At 27.7% G+C, this 27,953-nt stretch overlaps 1 protein-coding gene across 1 annotated transcript in view; it reads right to left on the bottom strand.

Annotated features, from left to right (window-relative positions):
* Positions 1-36: 36 nt before the first annotated feature.
* Dop2R (dopamine D2-like receptor) overlaps positions 37-27,953 on the bottom strand; it is a 398,237-nt gene continuing 370,320 nt past the window's right edge. Inside the window, exons 5-9 of the mRNA XM_088205250.1 lie at positions 16,823-17,031; positions 8,332-8,424; positions 2,966-3,286; positions 2,703-2,896; positions 37-1,391 (exon numbers count right to left, since the gene is read on the bottom strand). Of these exons, the coding sequence (XP_088061376.1) occupies positions 1,177-1,391; positions 2,703-2,896; positions 2,966-3,286; positions 8,332-8,424; positions 16,823-17,031 (1,032 nt within the window). The 3' untranslated portion in view covers positions 37-1,176. The remainder of the gene's footprint in view (positions 1,392-2,702; positions 2,897-2,965; positions 3,287-8,331; positions 8,425-16,822; positions 17,032-27,953) is intronic.

Here is a 27,953-nt window from a genome sequence, read left to right as displayed (position 1 = left end):
TCACACTTTAATTAAAAAAAAACTGTGAGTCAAAGTTCATATGATATATGAAAAATACAACTATTTAAAAAAAATATATAAACATATTTAATAGCAAAATCTTTAAAAACATATGCATATAAATACTTTTTTTATGCCAAGATCACATGCAATAAAAAAAAATCACTAAAATAAAGTTAAATTCAAGCCCTTTATAATGTGTATGAAACAAGTTTATTTTGTGCAGCTTGTCTTTAAGCATTTTTATTCCTATAACATTATTTTTGTCATTGAAAAATAGGAATTGAATTTCACTTTGTAAAAATGTTTTTTTTTTCTAGGCAGTATCAGTATGTGAAAATTTATTTGTCATTTGGTATATTGACTCCTGTATGATTATTGACTAGAATGATCAAGCATATAAGTTAACGATAATCTCTATGATTTATTTAATAAAAATATGCAACTTTCTAACAAGTATTTTATACTGTTTCAAGCGTTCTATCACAGAAAAAAAATACCCATTGATTAAAACATACATATAATATATTCTCTCTACTTAATTGATTTTTATATATTATATAATATATATAAGTATATAATAATCGATAACAGAAGAAGCATATGTGTATTTATACATTTTTTTTGTATTATTTTTCCATATTAAATAATATTTATTTTAAAGCTTTGTAATACTTCTAGTCGTTTAATATCTAAGCTCACCCTGTGTATACGGGATGGGATATATGATGATACTATACAAAAACAAAGTATATGAGATCTACAATATAATTTTATAAACATATCACTATAACGTCTTTCATGATTTATTGATACATTTTCTCAATTTAATGATACATATTCAACAAAATTGGTTACAGTTCCCCAAAATTTAACTTTATATATTACTTTCACGCCGTTTTAACACACTCACAACCGATACTTATTTATTGCAATATTATTTATTTTTCAATTATTATCATTCGTGTGGTATTTACACATGTTTAATATATACACGTTTAGAAGCAGGTCGCATTCACTTTTATTTATATTTTTATTCATATTTATATAACTATTTATTAATATAATTATTTATGTATATTAATTATGTATAACTGTTGCAGTTTTGTCTTGAGGATCTTGTCACTATTAACACTTTGTAATTTACTGGGTGAACACGACCATGTATTCTATTGGCTAAGTGCCCATGTGCATCAGTTTCTTGAACGCCTTTCTAAACTCAGGGTTGAATATGGTGTAAATGACGGGGTTTACGAAGCTGTTCATGTAGCCGAGCCAAGTAGTGAGGATGAAAGCTGTGACTCCTGGATTGCAGTCCCAGTTGAGCTTTGTGCACATGGCGTCCATTATGTTGCACGTAAAGAACGGAACCCAGCAGAAAAGAAAAACACCTAAATAAATTACAAAAACAATTTTTAATTGATTTTATAAATATAAATTAAATATATTATAATTTTAAAAAGTAATACCTATGAACAATTGATAAATATTATCAATAATTAATAGATCAAAAAATAGTATGTGGAATAATGAGTTTCTCAGAAGGTATTTGTGGTTTTTTATTTCTCTTGATTTCAATGACAATGTCATTTAAAATCCATTAGCGTGTATCATCAAGTCCAGAGCAGAGCAGTTATAAAGTTTTTTTGGAATTGTCGCACCGATCGTGAGAACAAAATATATTATTACGCAATTAGAGTGGCATAAATTCACCCATTATACTTATTATTATTATTTTAAATAAATAAATTGATTTTTTGCATTATACGTATATTAAATATATTATATTTGGGAGGGAATTATGCATATTTTAATATGGTATCAATTGAACTATATGTTTTTTAAAAGGTAATTGTGCTATTGCTTTTTTAATATCAATGTAAATTTAATTTGAAATCTATCAGCGTGCATTAACAAATCAAAGGCACATCGATTCAAAAAGATAATTTAATTTAAATTGACGCACCGACCGTAAGAAAAAAACTTTTTAAGCATTTGGTGTGCTATAAATCCATCCATCAGATCTACGGCTCACCGCTTTTTCATGGCAACTAGAAAATTCCGAAAAATATTTAAAGAAATTCTTATGACAATTTTTCTCAAGAATAACATTTTAGTACATTTTACTTAGTCTGTAAGACTGAAAAAAAAAATTTGTTTCTTGGTAACTTTGAAAACACACTAACATAGCACGTTTTTGAATTTAATTAAAATGGTTTTATTTTGAGTGTACTTACATGACTTTCAAAATCAACAAACAATTAACATCATTGACAAAAATAATTTACTAGTATAAAATTTACACTGTTATTCACAGATATGATTGTAAATTGATTAAAAACAGAAATTTTAAAATAATTTCCAATGAAAATTAGCATTAACTATTTTTTTAAACAAAATGGACTTGCACCGCTTTCAAAATTACGGCTTATTTATTGAGTTTAAAAATAAAACATTACTCTGCAATGTTTTTGTTCCAAAAATACTACAAAATACTTACGTTTTAGGATTCTTCTTTACATTTCAAATAACTATTAGTGATTCATGGTTTAAAAAACTGTACGAAAATATTTAATTATGAAATAAAAATTGCTGTATAACAATATACAATAAAAGTTAAAGTAAGGTCTTAATTAATTATATTTTTTTCATTAAAAATAAAAAATATAAAAAATAATTATTCAAACATAGTTATAGCTCACCTAAAACGATCGCCAGCGTTTTGGTCGCTTTTCTCTCCTTTTTCGCCGAAGACTTTTCCCTCTTTTTCTTACTAGCTTTATTCACTTTATAAATCGTGAACCTCGAAGCGGTCGTCGCTTTTCTTTCCTTCTTAGAGTTACCGGAACCCAACCTAGTAAGTTCTTCGGCACACCTGACGATCGTAGACGCCGTCCTATTGGCATATTTAGAATTCAGAGCAATCTTAAGAAATAAAATAATGTTTAAAAATAGATCATACTACCTTAAAGGTACTTTCTCTTTCCTGGGTGACCCGGTGGATCCGTTCTTAGCTGTATACGTCTTAACGGAACTCTTCGAAAAGGTGACTCCACTATCTTTATTCTGGTTTTGGGTGACGTTGGTCGGCGTCGATTGTTGACTTTGCGACAGCTGAGATAGATGCTGCTGTTGTTGCAGCTTGTTGACGATCACGTGGGGGCTGTTGGGACCAGAAGATGCTTGTTCTTTAATCGGTTCCTCCAAATTCGAAGGCGCATAACCGGAATCATTGTTTCCATTTGCGTCGTTATGGGGCGCAGGTGACGCCAGGTTGACCATAACACTGTTCATAACCAGAAAACAATCATTTCAATGTAAATTTGTGTGTGTGTGGATCTTTAGGAGTGTCATATAATTAGGCGCTTAATCAACTGATTAGTTGGCCACTTTGCGTGTTAGAGTGCTCATAGACTCGAGTGGTAATCAATACAAATAATTAGATTAATCTTGCAATATTGCGGTTAGTGTGTATTTAGAGTGGATACGTAATACTATATTGGACTTGAGTAATTAGTTCGAAGAGTAATTATTATTACAAAAGCTCCTTCAATAATATTAATTTAAATGCAATATAAAAGATTCACTCTAAAGGTTAAATAAATGCACAATGTATTATTAATGCGTTAATTTTAAAAGTAATACTGAATAGTTTTTAAATATATAAATTATTAATTGTTAAAAAAATAGTATTTTAGCACAAAAAAACAGTTGTATAAATTGTCGATAGGAAGTCGAAAATTGTATTTGTGTCACAGATAAGATCATATACAGATATAGGTGAGTTTTCCTTCACGACTTTAAAGAAGCACATTCTTTATTGGACAATTGCATTCAGCGCATCGAAAAGACGTTACAAATCTTCGCTAAAAGCCGTTTTGTGTCGGTCTCTGAGAAATACCTGCGGCAATACCGGGAATAGTAAATAGATAAAAATAAAACAAGTATGTTTACCTACATAAGGTATCCTTATATAGCACGAAAATTTTCTGAAAATCCTCGGTGCTTCCCATTGTACATAGGCGGTGGTGCGAATCGAAAAGTTTCTCATCGCAGTTTGACTGCGAAACGTCCGCTGTTTCGTCGAGAATTTTAATAATATTAAGTTTGTATAATATGAACGTCTTATAAATTTATCGAAGCGTGATATTTTTTGCAAATCTGTAGATTTAAACGCGGAGCATTCAGTTTGCGAAGCGTCAACAAAGAGAACACGAAAAGTGACGACGAGAGCTCGCGTGGATATTTATTCCATGTGGCATAGCACTACCAAGTCCATAATCTACTTACACAATCGGTTAGTGGTGGCACGTTAGCCAGAGGTGTAAAACATTTAATTTTTTAAATTAATTCACACTTGAATTTTTTTCTCGTAAATTAAAAATCACGCCAAGACTATCCTTATCATTCATTTTTTAACAACTATATTAATCTCTCACTGTACAGTTAAAATAAATCACATTATAAAACACTAGCTGGTTTAAAACATACATACGTAATGAAACGTACAATACAATGAGGTGTTAACCCTAACTTCCAATTCACTAGTAATTAACAATCAAGATCTATCTTACTCTCGCACTAAAGCAGGAATAAATGAGTTACATCTTAGTTTAAATATAGCGCCTAATAAGCTTTATAAAGCTTAAATTTTTTTATTACTCAAACTGTTGTTGTATAGAATAAGCAATATTAATTAATCTTAGTAGGATGCACATATATATATTATATACAAATATTTACGTTTGTAAGTAACTAAATTTAAGATAAAATATTTCTATTACTATAATGTTTTGAGTATATGCCTAATACTTAAAAATTCATATCATCAAAAAATCAAGTTGTTCTAATGCTGTTAATGTTTTTAATTGCAGTAATTAGTGAAAGCATGAGCAAGAGACTTCGCTCATCGGTTGGGAGCGGGTAGTGGAGAGTGACGTCCCGCTACAAAACTTCTAATAAAGTGAAATCAGCTGATAATTATTTATAAAAATATATTGAAATCATTAAAAAATACACATTGATTTTAAATATTTAAAAACTAGGAATTATTATTTTTTAGACCCCAAAAAAAAGTTTATGATAATGCTATTAGGGTATAGCAATTTTCAATTTATAATCGCACAGAATATATATAGAGTAAAAATAATGTTATAAGATTAGTCAACTTCTGCGATTATATTTATTTTTTAACACATTTTAATAACAAATATGTATTAATAATAATAATACAATTGTGTTTTTTATTATAGTAAAATAAACAGTTTATACAACAGAGAAACAATTTTTAGCTTTAACACTATTTTATAATAATTAATTAAATGAAAATGTTAATTAAATAAACAAATATATTTAGAAGTTGTTAAAAAATATTTTTTTTAATAAAATAATTTTTAATCAATAATATATTATTTTTACCCCTCATTAACAATTTTTATTATTGCTCCTTTTTTGTAATGTTCTATTTTGAAACGTATTACACTTGATGAAGAAAAAAAATAAGAAATTATTATTATTACCTACACATTTTATACATATATAAAAAAGTATATACATGGCTTTCCTGAATATGTCTACAATGATCTTCTGCTTTATATATTTTTATATCTTGTAATTAATTTTATTTTTTAAGGAGTGTTAATAAAATGTTATTTTATGGGCCATTCTGAATAATAAAATAATAAGAAAGCACAAACTTTATAAAATTGCTATATTATTTATTGAAAATACACATTTAATGCAATGCATAAAAAGTTTCAGCACCTCACTCTAACACAGTTATCGTAAACTTCTACGCAAAAGCTCTCCTGGTTATCGTGGTGTTATATAAGTGTTGCTTTAAAAATGCAAATATTAGTACAAAGATTTTTCAAGAAAGTTTATATATTCTTATATATATTTTTTAATTCACGAATGCGGTTTTAAATATATTTTCGGAGAAAAGTAATACATATTTTATATTTTAAATGAGTTAAAGCACTTAACATGGTGGGAATTCACAGTTCCGATAAATTAGAAAGTTTTATGTATCCGCAAAAGAAATAGTGCCACTTTGAGAATTTACAACTGAGCAAGGGTAAAGAAAAGCGAGCAAGCACACAAAAAAAAACACTCCATACCAAAAGGCAGATCGTAGATAAGGAGGAAACGAGGCGGGATAGCAGAAAAAACAACATTTTTATGATTTCGAAACAGTGTTACGGCCATCCGGCGATAAGTGAACAGACTTAAAAATTTAAGGTCCCTTTTTACTTTCTTTTGAGAGGAAAATCTCCCCTTCCTTTAGGATTTTCCTCAACCCCTTCGCTCAAGGCTGGCGTAGGCGTACTCAAAGCGCTTAAGCCGTTTCCATTATTGACAATTAGAAACGCTGCGAGGCCGTTTGCTTAGCTAAGGTTCCGATAATTAAATCGTTAAGACGAATTGCTAACAACCTATGATCGGCTGTAAAGTTTTCGGACGCTTTTTTATTTGTTACCGAATAAAATAAAAAAGTATTCAGTCGAGTTTCTGCTGCGCGTTTTAAAGCGAATTTCAGGAAAGTTGTATTATATAATATTATGAACATCCCAAAGGCGGATGTCATAATTCATCGTTATCCGTGCGACTCAATAAATTTTCAATGGACTGAATAATAATATAATTGACCTTTTCAATTATCTCCGGACTCGAGCTTGTTGAAACTTCAATAGTAATTCGTTTGCCAAATTCTAGGAATAATGATATAAATTTTGCTCGTGATGAAAAGTGGTACAAGTTTTAAATAAAATCGTATTTTTTAAGTCGTCGAGGATTTGGTAATTGACTTACTTATTTTGCGTATTTTTTCTAATATATTTGATTAAAATTATATAAATTCAATGCCCCATACAATTAAACAATCACACTACTTTACAACTTTTTGTGTATAAAAGTTAAGAAAACGGTTATCAATTAAATTAATCCAAAGAAAACTTTTGGATACGACTTGATCAAATTAAAAAAAAAAATACACAGAACATAAACGCAGCATTTGGCCTAAATCACATATCTTTGCTATGAAAGACTGTAAAAGTGTTCGTATGGATCCAAAACCAGGCAAACATACAGAAGTTTTAACATCTTACAGATCAATTTAACTGCTACCAGTTTGTTAAAAGCTGTTTAAATATTTTTTCCTTAACACACTTTTCCTTAAAATACCTATAGTTAAAAAAAAATATAACTCTTACACATTATTTTGTGTTCCGTCAAAATCATTTGGCCATTAAACAGATGCATTGGATAACGAGCAAGATACAAAAGGCAATTGAAAAAATAAAAATCAGTTTTGCCATAACGATGGACTTAATCATAAAATTAATAAAACTGTTATCTACTAAACTAGTAAAATTACTAACATCTCACAAATTATATACATATTTTAAGATTAAGCAAGATATTGTCTCTATGAGTCACGCAGATAAGATGATAAAAAAACATTATGCACATTTTTTACTAAATATTAAAATTTAATATATAAAATATAAATTTAATAAATTAAAAAATATTAAATATTTTGTGCTTTTCAAATAAAACTTTAAAAAAGTAAAAATATAAGGAGAGTTGTCTATTACCATGACAACATGTTGTAACATAAAAAAATAATGGTTTTTCAAGCAAAATTATTTGCGTTGGTATCAAGCATCCACCATATTTTTGAAACCTTGCTCCCTGCTGCTTTACCGATTTAGATCAATATTTTAAAATATATCACTTAATATAGTTTTAGATTTGGAACAACTATTTTTTTATAGATATATAACAAAAAAAATAAGCAAAATTGTTGAATAAATAAATAAATATAGCCCCTTATACTATCTTCATGGTTTGCTAAAAATCATCGAGAATTATGGATATACCATATTTAAGAAAATTCTAAAATAAATAATCTTAATTATTATTATCTTAGAAAAAACTAGAAGAAACGTAGTTCAAAAATATTTTCTATGATCTTTAACAAAAAAATAGATTTAATGCCTGTCTCAGACAAACTAACCATTTGGATGCAACGGTGTTTTAATTTTTTTAAATTTATTTATGGGTTCTTAATTAAATTAATTTAAATAAATTATTTTTTTAATTTAAAAAGAAGTTCATACATTTATTAATTTTTCGAGCATCATGAATTCAACGGCGATCTTTATTAGCATTTATTTTATATAATGACAAACAACGATATATCGTTGTTTAGCAATCAAAGAGTTAAAAAATGTTTACCACCATATTTTAGAACTAAAACATGAACGACTTTTGTGCAGTTATTAGCGCATCTATGTTTCATCTACTTTTCTAATAATTTTCTGTTCATACTTTCCGGCCTCTTCGACCACCGTAGTCAAGTTGAACTCTATGGTCTTGTCGTTGGTTATTACGTGGCAGTCGTCCACATCCCCATCTGGAGATCTGCAATAAAGAATAAAACGTAACAGAAAGAATGAGATATTCTCTCATGCACGGAAAACGTTACGCCACATACATATATTCTAATGAAGTGCGACCGTACGAAATATATTATTTAGGAGAAAACGCTCCAAAAGTGAAATATATGCTTAAACGATAAGACTACTCCTACGCACAGAGGATGAATTTAAAAGTACGTGAATATGTACATAAGTAACACTCTCGTGTTATAATATTCGTATGTATATAGAAGGATGTATGATGCGGGTATTGTAGCGACACGTTTGCGAAGGCAGTCCATTAATTTGGCCCTTAGAAATGTATATGTGTGTAGTATGTGAGGTCCTAAATTAATATGAGGGAAAATTGAGTTTGAATCTTGGTCAAAGCGAAATCAATCATATTATCTGGGATTACTATTTGTTACGTTCAATACGCTACATAAAATAACTTGTTAATGGAAATAAATATAATATAATGATTAACGTTTAATAATTACTTCTTTTGCTCGCAAATTATACTACAAATAATATTATATTTATATGTATTATGTAACAGAATTTTGTTAATAAAATAGAACTTTGTGATTGCGTTAAAAATCAGTGATATACCAATTAGTAGTGATTGTTAAGCTTAAATCTTTCATCGATATTTATTTAATTTGATGAGTTTTTCGACATCGTCGACGAATTTAAATTTAACATTCGGTCTTGTTTAGTGTTAATAATATCATCCGGATCAAGTTCTGTCATAATATCAGGTGGTATTCTTTTCTTTTCAAGTGACAAGATTGAGTGAAAGACTAAGGCGTGCGTTACATGCGTTCCGCACGCCTCTATCTCTCACTCACCCTCGTCACTTAACACGCAAGCGAGTGAAAAGGAATGTATCTCACCGTACGCGCCTGCATAATATACAATGTGGCATAAAAGTTACTTTACTATTTAAATATCAGATCATTTTTTCATTGTCAAATATAATTTAATCGTCACTTTATAATTGTAGCTTTCAAAATAAATTTAAAAAAATTATGACAGATAAAATGCGTAAAAGATAATAAATTGCTCGTTGCATATTGATTTTAAAAAGTTATTAAAGTGAAATACTTTAATAAGACAATAAAAACAGGTATCTAGAAAATTATTCAAGGTGTACAACATAGCATTGATAAAAAATCAAAGACATACGTACTTATATATTTTTTTACTTAGAATAATACACATGGTATTTGGTATCAGCAAGATGTAACACACAGCTTTATAATTATTTCTATATGATTTTTTTTAAATAAGTATGTATTAATAAGTCGAATGAAAAATCTATGTTATTCATAAATACTATCTGCAAAATACATAAAAAAAGTAAAAGATTTTTAAAATAGTAAAGTGAGTTTGAAATTTTTTTAAATTTTTAAAACTAAATAATAATAATATCTACGTTATTAAGCCATTAAAATAATAAAGCTAAAATCAAAGTACATTTAAGGGCAGTACAATAATATCATTTTGTGCTACCTTATAATATATTAAAATCGAATCTATTGTCAATCAATTTGGGCAAAAACCGAATATCTATAATTTTAGTTTTTCTCAAAAAGATGATTTTTTAAAAATATTTTATGCCCGGCTTATTCATATAATCTATCTATAGTTCCTAAATTTAATTTCGTCTCCTTTTATTGCAGAAAAGTCTAATATTTCTATGTTTACGTTTAGGCTAAATACTCCAAAATATTGTCAATCTCTTAAATTAATATTCCTGATTTTTATATCCCTTCTTGGGTAAACATTTTATTACGATTTAGATTTTTGTCGATATACGCGCCCTAGCAAATTACTATCGTGCGGCAAATAAAGAGTTCTGTCTTAGCATTTTCAAGCTTTTACTTCCTTGATAGAATGATTTTATCATTCATATTTTATATAAATAAATTTTGTTATAAGCAGTTTGTCAAACGCATATAAAGCAGACTAGATTAGTAAAGTTCAACATTTAACAAACTTTCAATTAGCATGTTTATTAATGCTCAAATGTAATAAAACAACGATGTAAATTCATGTTAAATAAATAAGAACTACATATTAACGTTTTAATAACATTTAAATTTATTCCACACGTAACATAACATAATAGTGGTCGGGATTTGTTCTCTTAGGTCGGATGACGGTTGGATACGAAGAACTTAGTCCTAATTAATCAATTAGAGAAGGATCCCACGAGATCATACTTCTAATTGAGGATGCCGCAGTTTTACGACTCAGCATCCCAACTATAAAAAGACACATCCGTCACAGAGCTTTCCCGGCTACACTTTATTATTTTCATTTTAATTGCAAAAGCTGGACTTTTCAATTTTAACGGAAGCCACATTTTCGCTTAAAGCAAGAAACACACCTTATTTTCGCTCTCTCCATCTACCTTATATATAAAATATCTCGTACTGCGGAGTAAATTAAACGAAATGAAATCCGCTCTAATTTTCCCTCCTGTTTTGTGTTAAGTTTTTCCATTTTTCGTTGCAAGAAATAATTAGACGTCGAGTTTTAAGTGAAAATCGGATATTAGTGATATTAAATTACACATTTTTAATTATAAATGATTTTAAAATATTAAAAGTGAACTTTCTTTAAACCTAATAAAGCTTTTTTTAATAAATAAGTTTATTTTAAATATGTTATTTAAATATATGTTTATAGTATTTAGGAAAGGTAATCCTTCGAAAAAATAATTTGTTAATTTTTATGTATTTTTTGTTATAAAGTTCAGAGTAAAAATAAAATAATTAGCTTTACCACAAAAATATGTAAAATAGTTTTTTATTGTTTTATTTTTAATAAATATTTATTTAAAATATTTTAAAGATATAAAGGTCGTTAAGCATTATTTAATAAGGTTAAAAAGCTGAAATTAAAAAAAATAGATTAACTACAGTCACCTTTATAATGCGCTTTTTTTAAGATTAAAAGTTAACGAGCTTAAGTGTATTGCTTTTATAATTTGTTAACTTTATAATGATTAGGAATTGTAAATACATTACTACGTGTACGATCTTTAAAAAAGTTACTCACACAAATATAAAAATATACACTAATTAGTTTATATTATAGATTAATTTTTATATTTATGCTTTTTTAAGAAATGTATTATAGTAGTCTGATGTTGTCTTTTTTTAAGCCAATATATAGATTTCTAGTTATTCTATTAGCAACATCTGTGAGCTTATGTTTAACTAGTCAATTATTCTTTACCGTTAACAAACGACGTTAATTATTTTTATTACGGTTCAAGGAATCAGAGCTCTCCGACTCAACCCGACTCCTAAGAAAATTTAATTAAAAAAATACTTTATTTTCCTACCGTCCAAATTTGATTCATTCACTACCAGAGAGCACAATCAGAAGCCCAATTGACCGAATTCACTCTATCGCAGAAGAACCCAATCTCACGGGCGAAAGTTTCTACCTATTGCTGCCCCCATCCCCAGAATTTGATATATTGGAATTTTCCCATTTTTCCATTTCTCATCTTCGAGCTTTCGCCGATAGTCGAAGGGAACTTCAGGTAATGCGACATAAGAAAAAAATATTTAGCCTAGTCCTCAAATATAACAAAACGGGATTTAATCGCATACGATGTTTTATTTCTTTCCGAAAATAAAGCGGTACTCGGAAGCTTTTTAAAAAAACTTCAGAAAGCTCTACGCCATTTAAAAAAATACATATTACTTGTATTTATTTTTGAATGTAAAGTTAAATATCAAATAGTCTTAATATGTTATCACAAAATACGTTTTAAAAAAATTAAAGAACGACTAAAATTAAAATAGCTAACTATACACACATAAAGTTAAACATCAAATATGTTTTATATGTTACCACAAATAACGTTTTAAAAAAAAGTGACACTTTTACTATAAATCATAAAAAAAGTGTATTCAGTATATTTTTGTTATACTGACTAAATTATTTCTCAGAAAAACATTTTTTTAAATAAAGCTTTTTGATTTTTGCCATAACTTTGCTATGGATTTAATAAATGGTTTTTACTTAAAATAAATTTAGTCCTTAATATTTACGTATGGATTTTTTTCAACACTTTTTAGATTTTTTTTGTTTTTTTACCACACGATATATTCATTTAATACGATAATTTTCTTGATAAAATATGCTTATGTGTGTAAGAAAATGTTACCTTATTATGCGTGAAGCGATATAATATGAAAGGCGCCTTTCAAAAGTCGTCTGTTTAAGTTATCGAAGTTATGGAATTTTTTCTTCGTGAATAGTCAAAATTACTTCCGAGTCATTACATTGATAAAAGGTTTAAGGGTACGGGTTCCTGGAAAATGGTAGCTGCTATGGTATTTCTTTGACATTGAGTTTTTCAAAAATATATTTTATATATGAATATTTAAGTACTTATTAAGTTTAAACAAATAATTAAATTACTAGAATTAAACTAATTTGAACTAATTAAGATTATTGTTAATCAAAAATATAAATGTTCTTCTGTGTTTCAAATATTTATAGAAATAATGTGCTAAGATTATGTTGCATTAAATTTGTTACGGATATAATACGAAGCAGGAATGAACCCGTTGAGATTGTAAATACAGCATGGCTTAAAAATAAATATATTTTAAATACTAATGTACAACAAATATTTTTTAATAATTTACTAAAACTTTTTGTAAATATATGTTTATAGTAAAAAATTTTCAATATTTATTTTAATTTGTTTGCTAATTATTTGTTATTGAGTAGGGGAATTTTATATATAGTGTCTGATTTTATAAAATAAAAACAGCAATAAAATCTTCAGGTACGTCAGTCAATATTTTTAAACAGGTAAACAATATTTAAAATTTAGATAATTATTTTAGCGTTTGTGTAGAATTTTATATGAATTAAGTAAAAATATATTAAAAATAGTTCAATTATACGATAAAGCATTTTAACCATCTAAGAATGGTCTCTTGGTTAAAATAAGACGCCACCATAAAAACTTGCCAGATTATTTTTCTAAGAATACGGCATGAATCAAAGATAATAGAACATACTGGTCGTATCAAGAAAAAATAATGCGTGCATTCAGGATTGTCCTTGAAACGGATGTTTGTAATCTGCGCATACGACTATCGGCAATTTGTTTAAAAGAAATTTGTCAACCTTTTGTTTTTAATAGTCCTACCAAAAAGGGTCGAAAAACAAAACACTTAATGTAGAAGTCAAAGACTTTCAGAGACTTCTTCTACTAACATTCACACTTTGGGGTTCAAGGCATATGAAATTTAAAAGCTCTTGAGCTGACTCAACTTATGTCCTTTCTTTGCATCTACTGGTTCGGAATTAACGCGTTGAGACTACGGACGCAAACAGTTATGAATACTACGAAAATTTCTCAATTAATGTAAAATTAATTAAATATTACCCCCTAACTCGAATAATATGACATTCATTTAGCTTCGAATTCAAATAAAAATCCTTTATTACTTTATTGAACTAAATTGTAGTAAATAAAAAATATATATGCATGTATCTATTTACTAACATGTAGTGCTGAAAGTTACCAAAATATAAGCATTCCAAATTTCTTTCTGTTTTTTTTTGCGCCACCTTGTAAAACATTTTCTTCCCTCGCGCTTTTAGCCCTATGCGAAACACATACAAGCAAAAGAACAATACGACCGCAAATAATTTTACACCCTTCGACGGAATCCGGGCTTTTCTCCCTGTCGACAGGAATCTCACATTCGGACCCTTGTCATCCGAAAATATGAAATTTCCCATATCCGTACATATATAAATGCATGATTATTACGATTCAACCCCTAACCAGCCATTGCCACCACCCGCATATGTGTAAACTCCCGCGGGTTAACGGGGGGCAACTTAAGCATGACATTTTTATTAAAAAGCATTATAACTGGGCCGAATTCAATATGGAGTTTATACGCTCGGATGTGGCAGAGACAAAGGTTGGATAGATTTTTTTTATTTTTTCCATATTACATTCGTTCCGTGCGTGAATTTTTATTATTTTATTTTTTTTCGGTAGTCGCAAAACTCTTTAAGTGAACGGCACTGAAAACTGGTTAAGATTAGAGATAAAGTAGAATTATTTTTACTGTAACTGCCGCGCGTATCTGCTTCCCCTTGAGAGTGTCTTTTATGAAATCACTTTCATTCTTATGTACAATTTACCTCCAGTAAATGGTACATATGAATAAAAGTGATAAAAATAATAAAACAATTTACGATTAAACGCACTAATAGCAAATATTTTTGCCACGAATGTAATATAATTTAATTTATTTAATATATTAGAAATAGTATAGTAGAAATTGTAAAATCATGTATCAAGAGCGTAACGGGCTTAAGTATTATATTATAAATGACTCTAATAACTGATTAATTATCGAAATGAAACGCCTTTAAATACTTTTTCAGTATATTTTTTAGTTTTTACCAAGGTGATAAAATAAACTTCACGGAAAATAAGATCTGAAAAATTTTATGCCATTATTTTTAGTTTTACGTCTATTTCGCAATATTAAAATTGTAAACAATAATTATATTTTTAATACATTTCAATAAAATTATTGGATCACTGTTGTAAAAAATTGTAATATGGTATCATAACAGAGAAATGTTGTATATAAACAAAAAAAGGTAATTACTGCAATATAAAACTATATGATATTTATACCTAATTATAACTATTTATAACCTACTTGTCTGTATGAACGCAACTACAGTAAGACATAATAATATATTCAAGACCAGCGCGTTTTTTCGAATATAAAACGTGATGTATTTGTAGCAAAAAAATATTTAAACATATAAAGAGCATATTATTCCAGGATGTTACCACATATGTATGTACACGGAGTCCGTGTGACCCTTTCTCTCCACTTGTGTCACAAAAGTTGAAGGTTTTGCAAACAAAAAGAATGATACAAAAGCACGATGCTATCTCTATGATCTAATACCCAACATCACTACAAATCTTTCAAAGCTTCGCCGATAAGAACCAATCCAACGCGAGCGGAATAAATAAAGCTCCCAATACGAAGCTTATTCCTATTCTAGATAATATTATTTATTATATGTGTTACCGGCAATATATGAAATACAGGCATAATATAAGACATGTGGACATTCTAAGTAGTTATTTATATTGTAAATTAATAACAAAAATAAATATTACATTGATTCATTATATCTTTAAGGCTATTTTTCATCGTCATATATAAGTATCGATACATATTAATAATCTAGAATATAGAATAATATTAAATTTTTACAATCATAAAATTTAATTTGGTTTATATGCTTCATTAAATTATAAAATAATTTTGTTTAAACTAAGAAGTGGATGTATCGATTAGATTTAATAACGAGTTTATTACTTTGCCTGATATATTTTTTCAATAACTTTTTTTAATAGTATCAAATAACCTACAACAAAATAACAGTGAAAAAATAATACAATACAAAGCGAACCACTGAGAAAAAATGCGTAAATAATTTCTATATTTAAGAGATATTAATAGCAGAAAGTTTATTTCGCTTTATTGATACAATAATGAATAAATAAAACATGTTTACTTATAATACCATAGTTCAGTTTTTATTTCTGAATCTATCTGAATTACTATAGAAAAACATTTAAAAACTTAATTAAATCGCTATAGTCTTTTCTATGTGTAATATTTTTTGTATTGTATTGTTCATCTTTACAGTTCTTGCAGCAAAACTAACTTATAGTTAGTAGCTCTATAATGATGCTACATACATTTAGATACAGAAAATTTGGTCAATGTGATGCGATTGGTTTTGCAGGCATTTAACATATCTGCAGTATGTAATTGAAAATTTGTATGAAAATAATAAATAAAAATCTATATGAAATTGAAATTTGACCACGATTATCACACTTAAAGGCAAGATGTATGCAAGATTGAACAAACCTATTGATTCTTAGTAAGTAATTTTAATTCATAATTAACTATTCCTTTCTAATGGCAATATATAAGTCGCAAGACAGTTGCGTAATGTGACTGTAATTGCTTTGAGAGGTGAAAGCTTTTTTCATGATTAATTTTAAGTCGCAAAGTCACGAGTAGTGAATCATTTACATCTGTATATGCTGGCAGATAAAAAAATTCATTTTAATGACTGATTAAATAAATAGATATAAAAAATCAGAAGTAAAGCTGGCGAAGTCGAGTATGAAAGCTATTGCAATATGAAAACTAGTTTCTAGAACTGATTAAGCGTTGTGTTTGATATAATGTCTAGATTAGTTGAAGGTTCTAGACTTTCGTGGTATAAAGTATTTATGAATTGCCGGTGGCATGTGTATATTAAATTATGTATTTATTTTATTATTCCTCTACCTTTCTCCGCCGTCGTCGTCTTCTTCGTTGCTTCCAGATGCAGTGTTGGTCGGTCTTTCTTCCTCTGGCTTCCTGGTTCCTGGTCCCAAGGTAGTCTCCGCCAATCTTCTTGTCTGAGCAACATTTTCAATTACTGAACCGGCTCCGACTTCCCCGGGGAGTGGCTGCTTGCGGGCCGCACGCTGCTTCCGTGCTCTATTCTTTAAGGCCTGAAACAAGTATTCCTGAATTTATTATCTGATCTGATATGCTAGCGGTGAATTTATTAAAATATATTAAAAAAAAATGTTGTTTAGATTGAACTAATTTAGTGATTCATCTTGAGATTCAGTTTAGCATTATTTAGTAGTATTAATTGAATCAGTTGAATTTATATAAAGTTAATGTTGAAATTATATTTTAAATCCAATAATTAATTCAATGAGAAATTGCGTTAATTAACCAAACTTAATCCTTGAAATATTTTCCTACGTTTCTTTCGTTACCACGGCTTAAATTGAAAGAGCTGGTCTGGCGGTATACAAGTTAATTTTAATTGTGAAACAGAACTGCTCGTAAAGTTAATTTAGCAAACGCCATTTATTATTATGTTCAAAGTACTACAGCTCATTCTTAATACCATTAAATTACAGTAGCGCTAATAATTTTAACATAAGACATTAAAATATGGTAAAAATAATTGAAAAATATCTGTATATATTTATTTTGTAAGCAGCTTTCTGCTATGAAAAATCAAAAAAAAAATAAAAAAATACGTATACACATTACAATAAAACTTAATCAATATTGATGTTTGATAATAAAAATAATGAACCACTAAATTATGCCAGTTTTTGTGTCATAGCAAGACTTGCTAACCAATCACAATCATGCAGCGATCATCCAGCCAATATATGAACTTGTTTCTTAAAAAAGCAAATTAGGTATACGCCTTTAAAAATCGAAATTTGCTTGATGGGCATTGTCCAAGGTCGTATACTGCAACGGAAATCTTGTGGATCCGATGATGTATTATATGCGAGACCGTTTCGCAACAAATTAATATTGTATCAATGGCGAAGAATATTTACAGTAAGAACACTTGCATGTTATTTATGTGTTTTTTTCTGGTCGTAACGAGGGTCTTTATGTGGTCCATCATTTACGCTATTGTCTTGTTTCTTTATGGATAATCATTTTGGACACAGTAAATTAACGCAAGTTTTAAGAATAAGACCTTACAGTTTAATATACAAGACTGAAATACAAATCGTCCAAAATAATACGTAATTAGAATTTTTTTTATCAATTTAATAACTTCATATTTGTATTTAAATACCAACAAGAAAAGAACATGGACATTTTTATAGCAAAAAAATACTATAAAAATATTTTTTTGAAACCACACCAATCCACTAATCTCATGTATCGAATATTGGTTATGAGACTGAAGAACACATTTTAATGGTTGTCGATCCATTGATAAATATACTAAAATTAGCACTTAATTCAACTTTTACTTAAAATGAAAAGTTTTTTGTATTTCACCTCAAAATTTTATTTATTAATGTTTTATTTTATATTGTAGCTAATAACAATATTGTAAACATAAAAAAATATAAACCAGTTACACGTATCATATATAATGGTACGTTTGTAAAATGAATTATTATATTGAAATAAAATTTTTATTAAAAATATAATCAAAAGTTTAGCCAAGCCACTTAGAGGAGGTACGCCGAATCGACCAAAAACACCATTAAAAGCCCTATAAAAGCAGTTGCTTATATATATTATATTTTTATTTAAACTGTAGACAAATATACCTTGTCAGTTTTTTCATAGGAATAATAAAAAGTTAATATAATAATATTTATATTTATATATCAATAATATTTATATATTTACGTAAAAATTACAATACAAAAGTAATAAATCATATATGATATAAATATGGATGAAAAATGTTGTATTATAACTGAATGATAAATTTAATATGTGTGTATTAATTATTAAAATATGTTGCACAATAATATAAAAATAATTAAAGATAATATGAAATATTCAGGTGTAATTGTAGACAAAAAAATATTTAAGCATTGTAAATTTTATTAAAAAAATTGTAATATTTATAAAGAAAAATAGTAGAAAATAGGTATATTCTCCATAATAAAAAATATAAAAAGTATTATATTGCCCCATTTTAAGTAGTGTGCAACAACATCTAATATATTTAATAAATTAGATAAAATGATGTTGTAATAATTAAAAAATCGGCCAATGAGAGTAGTTTTAAATAAAAATAAATGTACTTGTTGTAGAAAATTGTGATTGATAAATTGGAATGGTTACATGTTCAAGAAATGTTGAAGATAAATGTTTTAGTATTTATATATAAGTTATAAAATAATATGTTGCCGGAGTATTTATATAGGTATTTTATAAGAAATATGTAATACGATAAATAGAGACAATTTAAGAACAGTTAGGTATAATAAAAGGAGTACGGCCAGGGGAATAGTTTAATGAATTGAAAAAACACCTTCATCAATTGGGAAATATATTGTTAATGTTCATGATATGTATTATTTATAAGTTTAGTTTGTTTATTGTAAAAATTAGCTATATAAACCTAAATAAATTATTAAAATAATAAATAAAAATGAATAACCAATTCCAATAAATTTTATTTATATAGTATTTACTTAAGTAATAGGTAATATTTATATATACACAAATTCATTATAGGACTAATTGAAACACGACAAAACTTGTTTTCATCAAAGTGATAAGCGGTCGACTCGGTGTGACCCTCAGGGTACGTTTTTGCTACCCCTCATACATATTAACCTCTGATTTAAAACATACAACAACAGTTCCATTGTGGGTTTATATATATGCAATTCTCAATTAGATAAATATTAGATTATTATAGATGTATGCATTTCGCAATAAGATAAATTTAAAACAGTGATTATTACATTCGTTAATGTTTAATTCAAAGGTTAAAAAAGATGTGAAATTTGAAATACGACCGTAAAATCTTTGTAATAAAAATAATATCCATAAATACGTACTGTATCTTGAATTTTTATTGTGTTATATCGTCATTAGCTTTAAATCATCTCAAAATTTAAGTAAACTCTTTGACAATAAAGATGAACTCTTTGCGATCGGACGGTTGAAGTGAAAATGACTTCAAAGATTGACGTCTGTGTTGATTCAGCAATGACAGTTAGAGCTGAACTCTTTTGTATTTGAAGTTGAAAGCAAAGTGGTTGTCAAGTGAACGTTTCAAACGAATGTTTACCTTGATTTTTTAACTAATTTAAATGAATTATGATGGAATTGGAATCATTAGAGTAACTGTTTAATAATATGAAGTTGTACTACCTGCTCCCATGGAGACAGTATGCCGGTTGTTTTTCAGTCAGATTCTTTCGTTATTTGTGTCAGAACTATAAATCCCAATTTAACGACAATATTTTGCGGCAATGAACTAGTGTTACACATACAAAGGACACAATAAACAAAATTTGTTGCATGCACCTAATTATCATTTAATTTAGAAATGATATTACGCAAGTTTGATGTAAAATTGGAAAAATGTATAAATATTTAATTTCGCAGAATATCAACCTATATAATATCGTTCGATTTGTATCGAGCCAACCTGTACATTCGAGATCTCTAATTCCAACTCTCGTCGTATACAGTATCACGCGCTCAACGTAGCACAATTATAACAATCCAATAATACACAGGTGATATGTGCGTAAGTGCGAAGATCCAAAAGGGGCGCGAACGTGTGCGAGCTGCGAAATTTATTTGTCCTCGGCGCCTATTAAATAGCACTTTTGGTTTGCGTGCTAGTTACTGCTACACAGTGTGTGCCGCGTTCTAATTTCCCGTTTGCCATATATCATTCGGCACATAGTGCGCCCCAACCCTATACTACCATATATCCCTCCGACCGCTGAATATGATCTATGGCCACATTCTCCAGCGGGGAATGGCTGCATTATCAGCGAGCACGGTGGCGTTTAAGCACCACTCAAAGTGGCGGTTTCCGAAGAAACATCGCCGTGAAAATAAACCGACAATGTGGCTATAAAGGTTATTTAAAAATATTTTATTCCTCCTGGCCGAGATTGGTACCCGCAAGTCTTACGGCTTAAGCCCACCGGTGCGGTATGCGCCACGGCACTATCAGGATGTACACGGTAAGCTTGAAACAATTATAGAAATTCACAGCGCACTGCGTGACACCTACCAGACTACACTTACTATATCAAAATTTATTTTTTATTTATTTATTAAAATTAAGACCATCGTGACTTAACAGGATGCGTCACATTGACCAAAAGTATAAAATATATTATAATTTAAAAATACATACTAATATATAAATATACATACATACAAATACATATATGAATACACTCATTCATATATAACTAAAAACATGAAAACAAGATAAAAGGACAAACACAAATCACCTTAACAGGTGTGCATTGTACCATACGAATTGAATCCAAACCCCATTAAGCAGAGGACGGCCTTTGCCAGAGAAGAGTTCGCAAGTGCTTCAGTTCTAGACTTTACAGGTAAGAACAATGGACGCAATCGAGAACTATAACCACCCTCCAGAGTGCACATTTGGAGCTGCTCAAGCACCAATGGGTTGTCTTCTATGCCTTTAAGCAATTTATAAAAGTGTTTAATTGACAAAGAAACGTCAAACCCAAAATAAAAGCACTGAGAAACAGGAACGGATAATACCCGTATTCCTTCAAGTATAAATATCAAAAGAATTTACGCTGTACTTTTCTAGCTTCAATTCATTACATAGAATCATTACACCTGAAATTCATATATTTGAGACAGTTTATAGTATGCTGCAAACTATAGCATCATAAAGATTACGCAGTAGATATTCCTGAAGTAACGCACATTTCTTGAGATAAAACCAAGCATTTTTTACGATTTTCTGTAAGTCTCTGCAATGTGCAGGGCAAATTTCCTGTGTTTTTTGAAAGTCACACTTAAATCCTTAGTAAAAGAAGACCTGTCTAGAATATATCCGCTGAGATAGTAGAAATATTCCGTCGGTATCGACGACCTTGAAAATATGACATTTTCTTATACTGAAAGGCAATCGTTTATAACAAGCCCACCTCTATAAAGAATTGAGATCCTCCTGCAAGTCGAGGAAATCCAAAATCGACTTATCCCACTTGAAAAAGTTATCCGCATATAATAAAAAAATAAACGATTTATTGCTATTTTTATCATTAATGAACAATAGAAACAGCAATGTACCCAAGTTGGATCCTTAAGGTACTCCAGTAGAGGTCTTATATCGTTCTGAAAATGAGTTTTCATACTTGACAAACTGATATATATTTTTTTTGTATTTTTATTACGCTGAAATTGTAAAAGGTTTTTAATTTTTTTTTCTTAAATTATAACCACAAGTGTATTGTTTTATATTTAAAAGAACAGTGAACACCATGGAGACAATAGGGGCGTTTACAATGTGAATTCACATGGGAATCCTCCGAATTTATTAGACGCACATGGTCAGCAACTTGATTGTTCTAGAAAGGGTAAAAATAAAAAAAAAGAAGTTGTTAAACACCATTAAAATCAGAAAGGTGTCACACTTGGGACATTTTCTCCAAGGAGCAAATTACGGTCTTATACAACTAATCATCAAAAAGAAAAGTAAGGGTCACCACGGTGCTGGAAGAAAGCAAATATTGTGGCTCATAACGAATAGACGAATAAGTGTATACAACTTTTTAAATTAGCAATAAAAATTGATTTTTTTAAATAAAAAATATAAAATACAACTAAAATCGTTATATATAAAAATTATATTAACAAATTATAAGTTTTTATCTCTAATTATTCCTAATTGAAATTGTAATTTATTTTATATATAAAAAATAAAAAATATTAATAATTTATTACAAACACACAAATAAATGTAAAGACATGTAAATTTAATTCCTAATACACTTATCCTTTAATTTATGTGAAAAAACATTTTTTTTAAGTACTCCAAATCAAAAATATTTGCTTACACACGTTTAGCGTGGCAATGTAAAAACGCATGGATTAAGGCCTTACTCCTACTTCTTTCACCTGCCCTACATCTGGAACCTCTTCCACTGCCCATACACAGTGTTTTTAAAGTGCACGCGTGTCACTGAGATTTTGCTCGTTTACTAGAAACGTGCGTGTACATAAATTACTCCATCGTTTTAATACATTTTTTATGTTTTGATTAAGCAGTTTTACGAACGTATCTACCGCGAAAATAGAGAAATAATTGTTTTGACACTGCTAAGAATAGTGTTGCTTTTTTATTTATTTTTTAAAACATCTGCCTAATTAATTATAATTCTCTGTAATAAGCTTTATATTGGAAAACATTTGCTATCATATATGTACGACCTATTTGGATTATATATAATCATCACTTATTCTTTTATAAGATAAGAAAGAACTAGTAAAATCCTAATTTTAATAAACACTCATTTAGATTTCCAAGTATTAAAATAAATTTTAAATTTAATAGAATTATGTAAGATTTAAGTTAAAGTTGTTTTAAATAAATAAAATTGTTTTGTAATCACTTACTCGTTTACTTTATTCGTGATCTTAATGCGTTTGAAATAGATCGAAGTTTTTATTTATAATATATTTATATTTAATATATAAACATTTCGATATAAAATATATTTATATTTATTATTTAATATAAATATTTGGCTATAATTTTTTTTAGGAAGTAACTAGATATTTATTACTTTATTATTTATATGTTAAATTAAACAATATTTATTAAACTTTATTTAATATAGTTTATTCATGGACTATGCTTAATTTAAAACCAGGAAGTTTGAGCAAATTTATGTATTTCACTTTGAATTGCATTCTATAACTAAAATGAAAATTCCAACTATTATTCAGATTTAAAATGAAATTTCTCGGAAGAAAATAAAAAAATAGAATTTTTATCTATACATATTTGTAAACGTATATACAAAAAATAAAATACAATTAGTTTTTACCTATTGCATATGTTATAAAGAGGTATATATAATTCAATTAAAAATTAACCATACTATTTTGTGAAATACTCATATGTCGAATAACCTTATATATTTTAAGATGATCAAAACATGTAACAACATTTCCAAAAACTTTATTTATAAAGTACTATCGTATTTATGTATAATATATCATATAAAACCTATACAAATTAACTCAAAAAATTTTAATCATATAAAATATAATATATTCATAATACACATTTAAACAGTATTACTTTACTTTTTATGAACCGTTATTATTTCTAATTTTTTTTTAATAATAAGCTAAGTCATTACTACTACTTCAAATACTATTGTTATAATATAAAAAACCGCATTAAGCCAATTGAAAATAAATTACAAAAATCTTTTGAAAACATAAATTATTTTGAGAGATGGAAAATTTACATTTACAAGAATCAAACGTCATCAATTATATATAAAAAACGAAGATAAACTTTGTTGGACAGTTACGTAGAATGAAAACGTAACAATAAACACTTCGACTAACATCTAGACTGACTACAGCTTGAATTCAATACATTTTAGAATTTCGTTCTCAAGGGCTTTTCGACATTGCGGTCCTTAGACTGATATTCAATAGAAAGAGCTCGCTTACTAAAATAAATAAAATCATAAGCTCACTAATTTTACAAACATCAATCATTTTAATAAAAATGTGAATTGTCATTACCGTTACAACTTGTAAACAAAATTACTACTTAGGTACAAGTAAGTAGTGAGACTTCGGACAAAAATATATAAATAACCTATAATTATAACTACAATAAATATATATTAACTATGCACGACCTATTTAATGTAAATTAATATAAAAATCTAGATAGTTAACTGAGAAATTGAACAATCAGAAAAAAACTATTATGTGTTGATTAAAAAAATTAAAATCGGTAATTTTACTTTTCCAGAAACAATTAAAATTAAAAAAAATTATGACCTCCAAGCTTTTTTTTTAAATATTTTTTTATATTAAATTAATAAATATGCGAAATATAAAATCAATTTATTATTTTACTAAGATAAAATATATTTTCTAAGATGTATTTTTTTTAAGGAAAAACGAATATATAATTCGAACAAATATTTATGACGCTATAAAATCTTTAATTGACTTTAAAATTGCACTCTAATTATTGAATGTTTTACCAACATGGAAGATAAAGTCAAGTTTACAATCTAAATTCTCAAGTTGTAAATAAGTAAAACTTTCGAGCCCTGCAATTATCCTCTCGACGGTCAATTTATATAATTTGTTCACTTTTCCTGGCATATAGATGTCGTGAAACTTTTGTAACATTGTCTAGTACTTTTTTCTAAGCCAGTTCTATTTTGTAACATAGAAAATACATATTATTATATGTCATAAATAATTTAGAGAATTGTTGCTGTTGTAAAATATTTAAAGGAATGGGTTGATGAATCAAAATTTCGTTTACTAGATCTTTATTTATTTATATATTTAATCTAGATCAAATCTTAAAATACTAGACCATTTAATATGAAATCTTAGAGCAGAAAAGCCTTAGATGAAATGTTGATCTATCGAAAGCCTTGAATCAATTTTTTCTCATGATATCGAACACTTTTTTGATAAAAGCAGTGCTTAGTAAATTTAATATCATTTTGATTCTTGAAGTAAAGTTTACTGTATCACACTATTATTGTGATTTTATATACTTAAGATTTCCAAGACCAGAACTTTTTAGCAATCATAACTTTATTAATAGAAAACGATTATAAAATCATTTCTGTAGTCTATCTGCAGACCATACAATTTATTATAATAATTTACCTTATCAACTATTAATAGATCATTCACAAATATATACAATACTTGGCAAAAGCATTTAATTATTAATTGATTTTATTTTATTAAAAATATAAAAATTAACGTTGAAACAAATGATATTCTGGTCGTACAATTATGGTCGCCACATAATTGTCAAAATATATAAGTTATTTCGTGGCGTCATCTGTGAGATTAATTAATAATAAAACTATAAAACCATAAAAATACTCTCTGAATAGCTTTAGGTTTTGCTACTCTTGATCAATTTTCATTATCAACAAATAGAGGTCATCCTTCAAAAAAACTATTAATTTTATGTACATACTCTGACTATTATTTTAATCTAAAATTGCTATGTCTTGTAAATTTTTCTGTATTGTCTTTAAAGCTGAACTAGTATAATGCAAACAAACTTAATGTAGAAACAGCATTCTATTATTTTAAGAATATTATACGGCAGATTTTAAATAAGATAAAACATAACCTTCTGTAGGTTATTATTAAATACAAATTGCCTATTTCACATAAACTAACTTGATACATGTTTAACATGATATATTATCTATACGTGTGAGCAAACAATAAATTTCAAAATAAATCCGGGTCGTTATTATTACTTGGCGCATCAACATTTTATAATGAAACGACATATTAATTCCATCAAATGGATATTAATCCCGTTACCCGAATTCCACCCTAACGTAATAACACAATATTCGACGACCCTTTCATCCCCGCCGGGAACAGAGTTATTTACGGATAGCATCAAACCCGCAACGGATTTACTTAAATTTCCAATAATAATTTGAGTAAAATTTAACTCGTATTTGCCCAACAGAATTATCTATTCACGATAAAAAATTTACCAATGACATATGATTATATTATTTACGTTATACACATTATTAAGCAATATATTTAGGGCTAAACGGTTTTTGAAAAACATACTAAAATTATATTTTTCCTTAGCAAAATAAGTTAATTTTTTAATTTTTAATTCGTGACGTAAACATTATTTAAGATTGAGCTTTACATGAAAAAAATATTGGTAATAATAACGCCTTCGTTAAGTGAAAAAAACATTGCGCTATAAATATGCGAGCTAAATAAAGATCGGTAATAACATGCGAAATAAATTACTTTATTTAGTTAACTGTGATGTGATAGTTCATGTGCTTTATTATCATTATATAGTCAAGAGTTATAAACTACCCAGTATAATAATAATACATAAGCTTAACTTTAAGTCTATTTTGAGCTCAGGTGCTATGCTCTATGTTAATCTTTAAGCATATACCAATATTAAATATATTATATTTCTACAATTAATAATCAATATGTTGAAGTTACGCAGATACTAGTGACAAAATAAAGTTAAATAAACGTAAAAAAATATATAATAGCTATGAATAAATAAATATAATTTTAAAACCGTGTACACAATTTATATAAAACAACAAAGCTCAGAAACCTCGAATGTAAGTACTCGTCTTTAGGCTTTACAATCCATAAAACCATTAAAAGTAGCCGCAAAAAGCTTAACAATTGGAGATAAGGGGTGAATCTCCATTGTTACATTTATCTCGTTTCGCTCAAGGGAAAAAAGGATAACGAAATTTAATTAAACGCTTCGGTAATGACCTGTTTCAAATTTATTTTAATTTTTATGTCGCTTTATAAATATTTATGTTATTTAATAATGCATTCCAAATATATTTGTTCATCTATATTTTAGGTATAAAGATTTTTGTAACATTGATGCACAGTGTAATAGTACTGTCTGGGAATCAGTAATAAAATACAATAATAAACCATATTTCTTCAAAATTCATACATAAATAAAAAATTATGAAAATCATAATCTATAAAGCTGATCTTAAATATTTAAAGTAAAATACTTTATATTTAAAATTTTTCAAATTTTTCAAAATTAAAAAGAAAATTTTTCTCGTAATTATGGAGATTAACATTGCACGCTTTATAACTTTTATTAAAATTATTTAGTTTTGAATGGACTTGGCTCACTTTCATAATTAACAAACGCTTAATATCTTTGATTAGAATAAATTACTATTAAAACAATGAAATTGTGAATTGATTAAAATCAGAAATTTCCGAAATTTTTTAATGAAAATTAGCTCTCTCTTTTTCCAACCAAATGGACTTGCACCACTTTCAAAATCAACGGCTCATATTTATCATTACTTAATGATATACGGTATTTTTTTAGGTATTTTTT

The sequence above is a fragment of the Plectrocnemia conspersa genome, unplaced genomic scaffold (genome assembly GCF_051122295.1).
Source record: "Plectrocnemia conspersa isolate PC_06_02 unplaced genomic scaffold, ASM5112229v1 ptg000002l, whole genome shotgun sequence".
In the NCBI taxonomy this organism is placed as follows: domain Eukaryota; kingdom Metazoa; phylum Arthropoda; class Insecta; order Trichoptera; family Polycentropodidae; genus Plectrocnemia; species Plectrocnemia conspersa.
The sequence above is the reverse complement of the archived record's forward strand: the minus strand, read 5'-3'. Positions and strand labels throughout refer to the sequence as shown.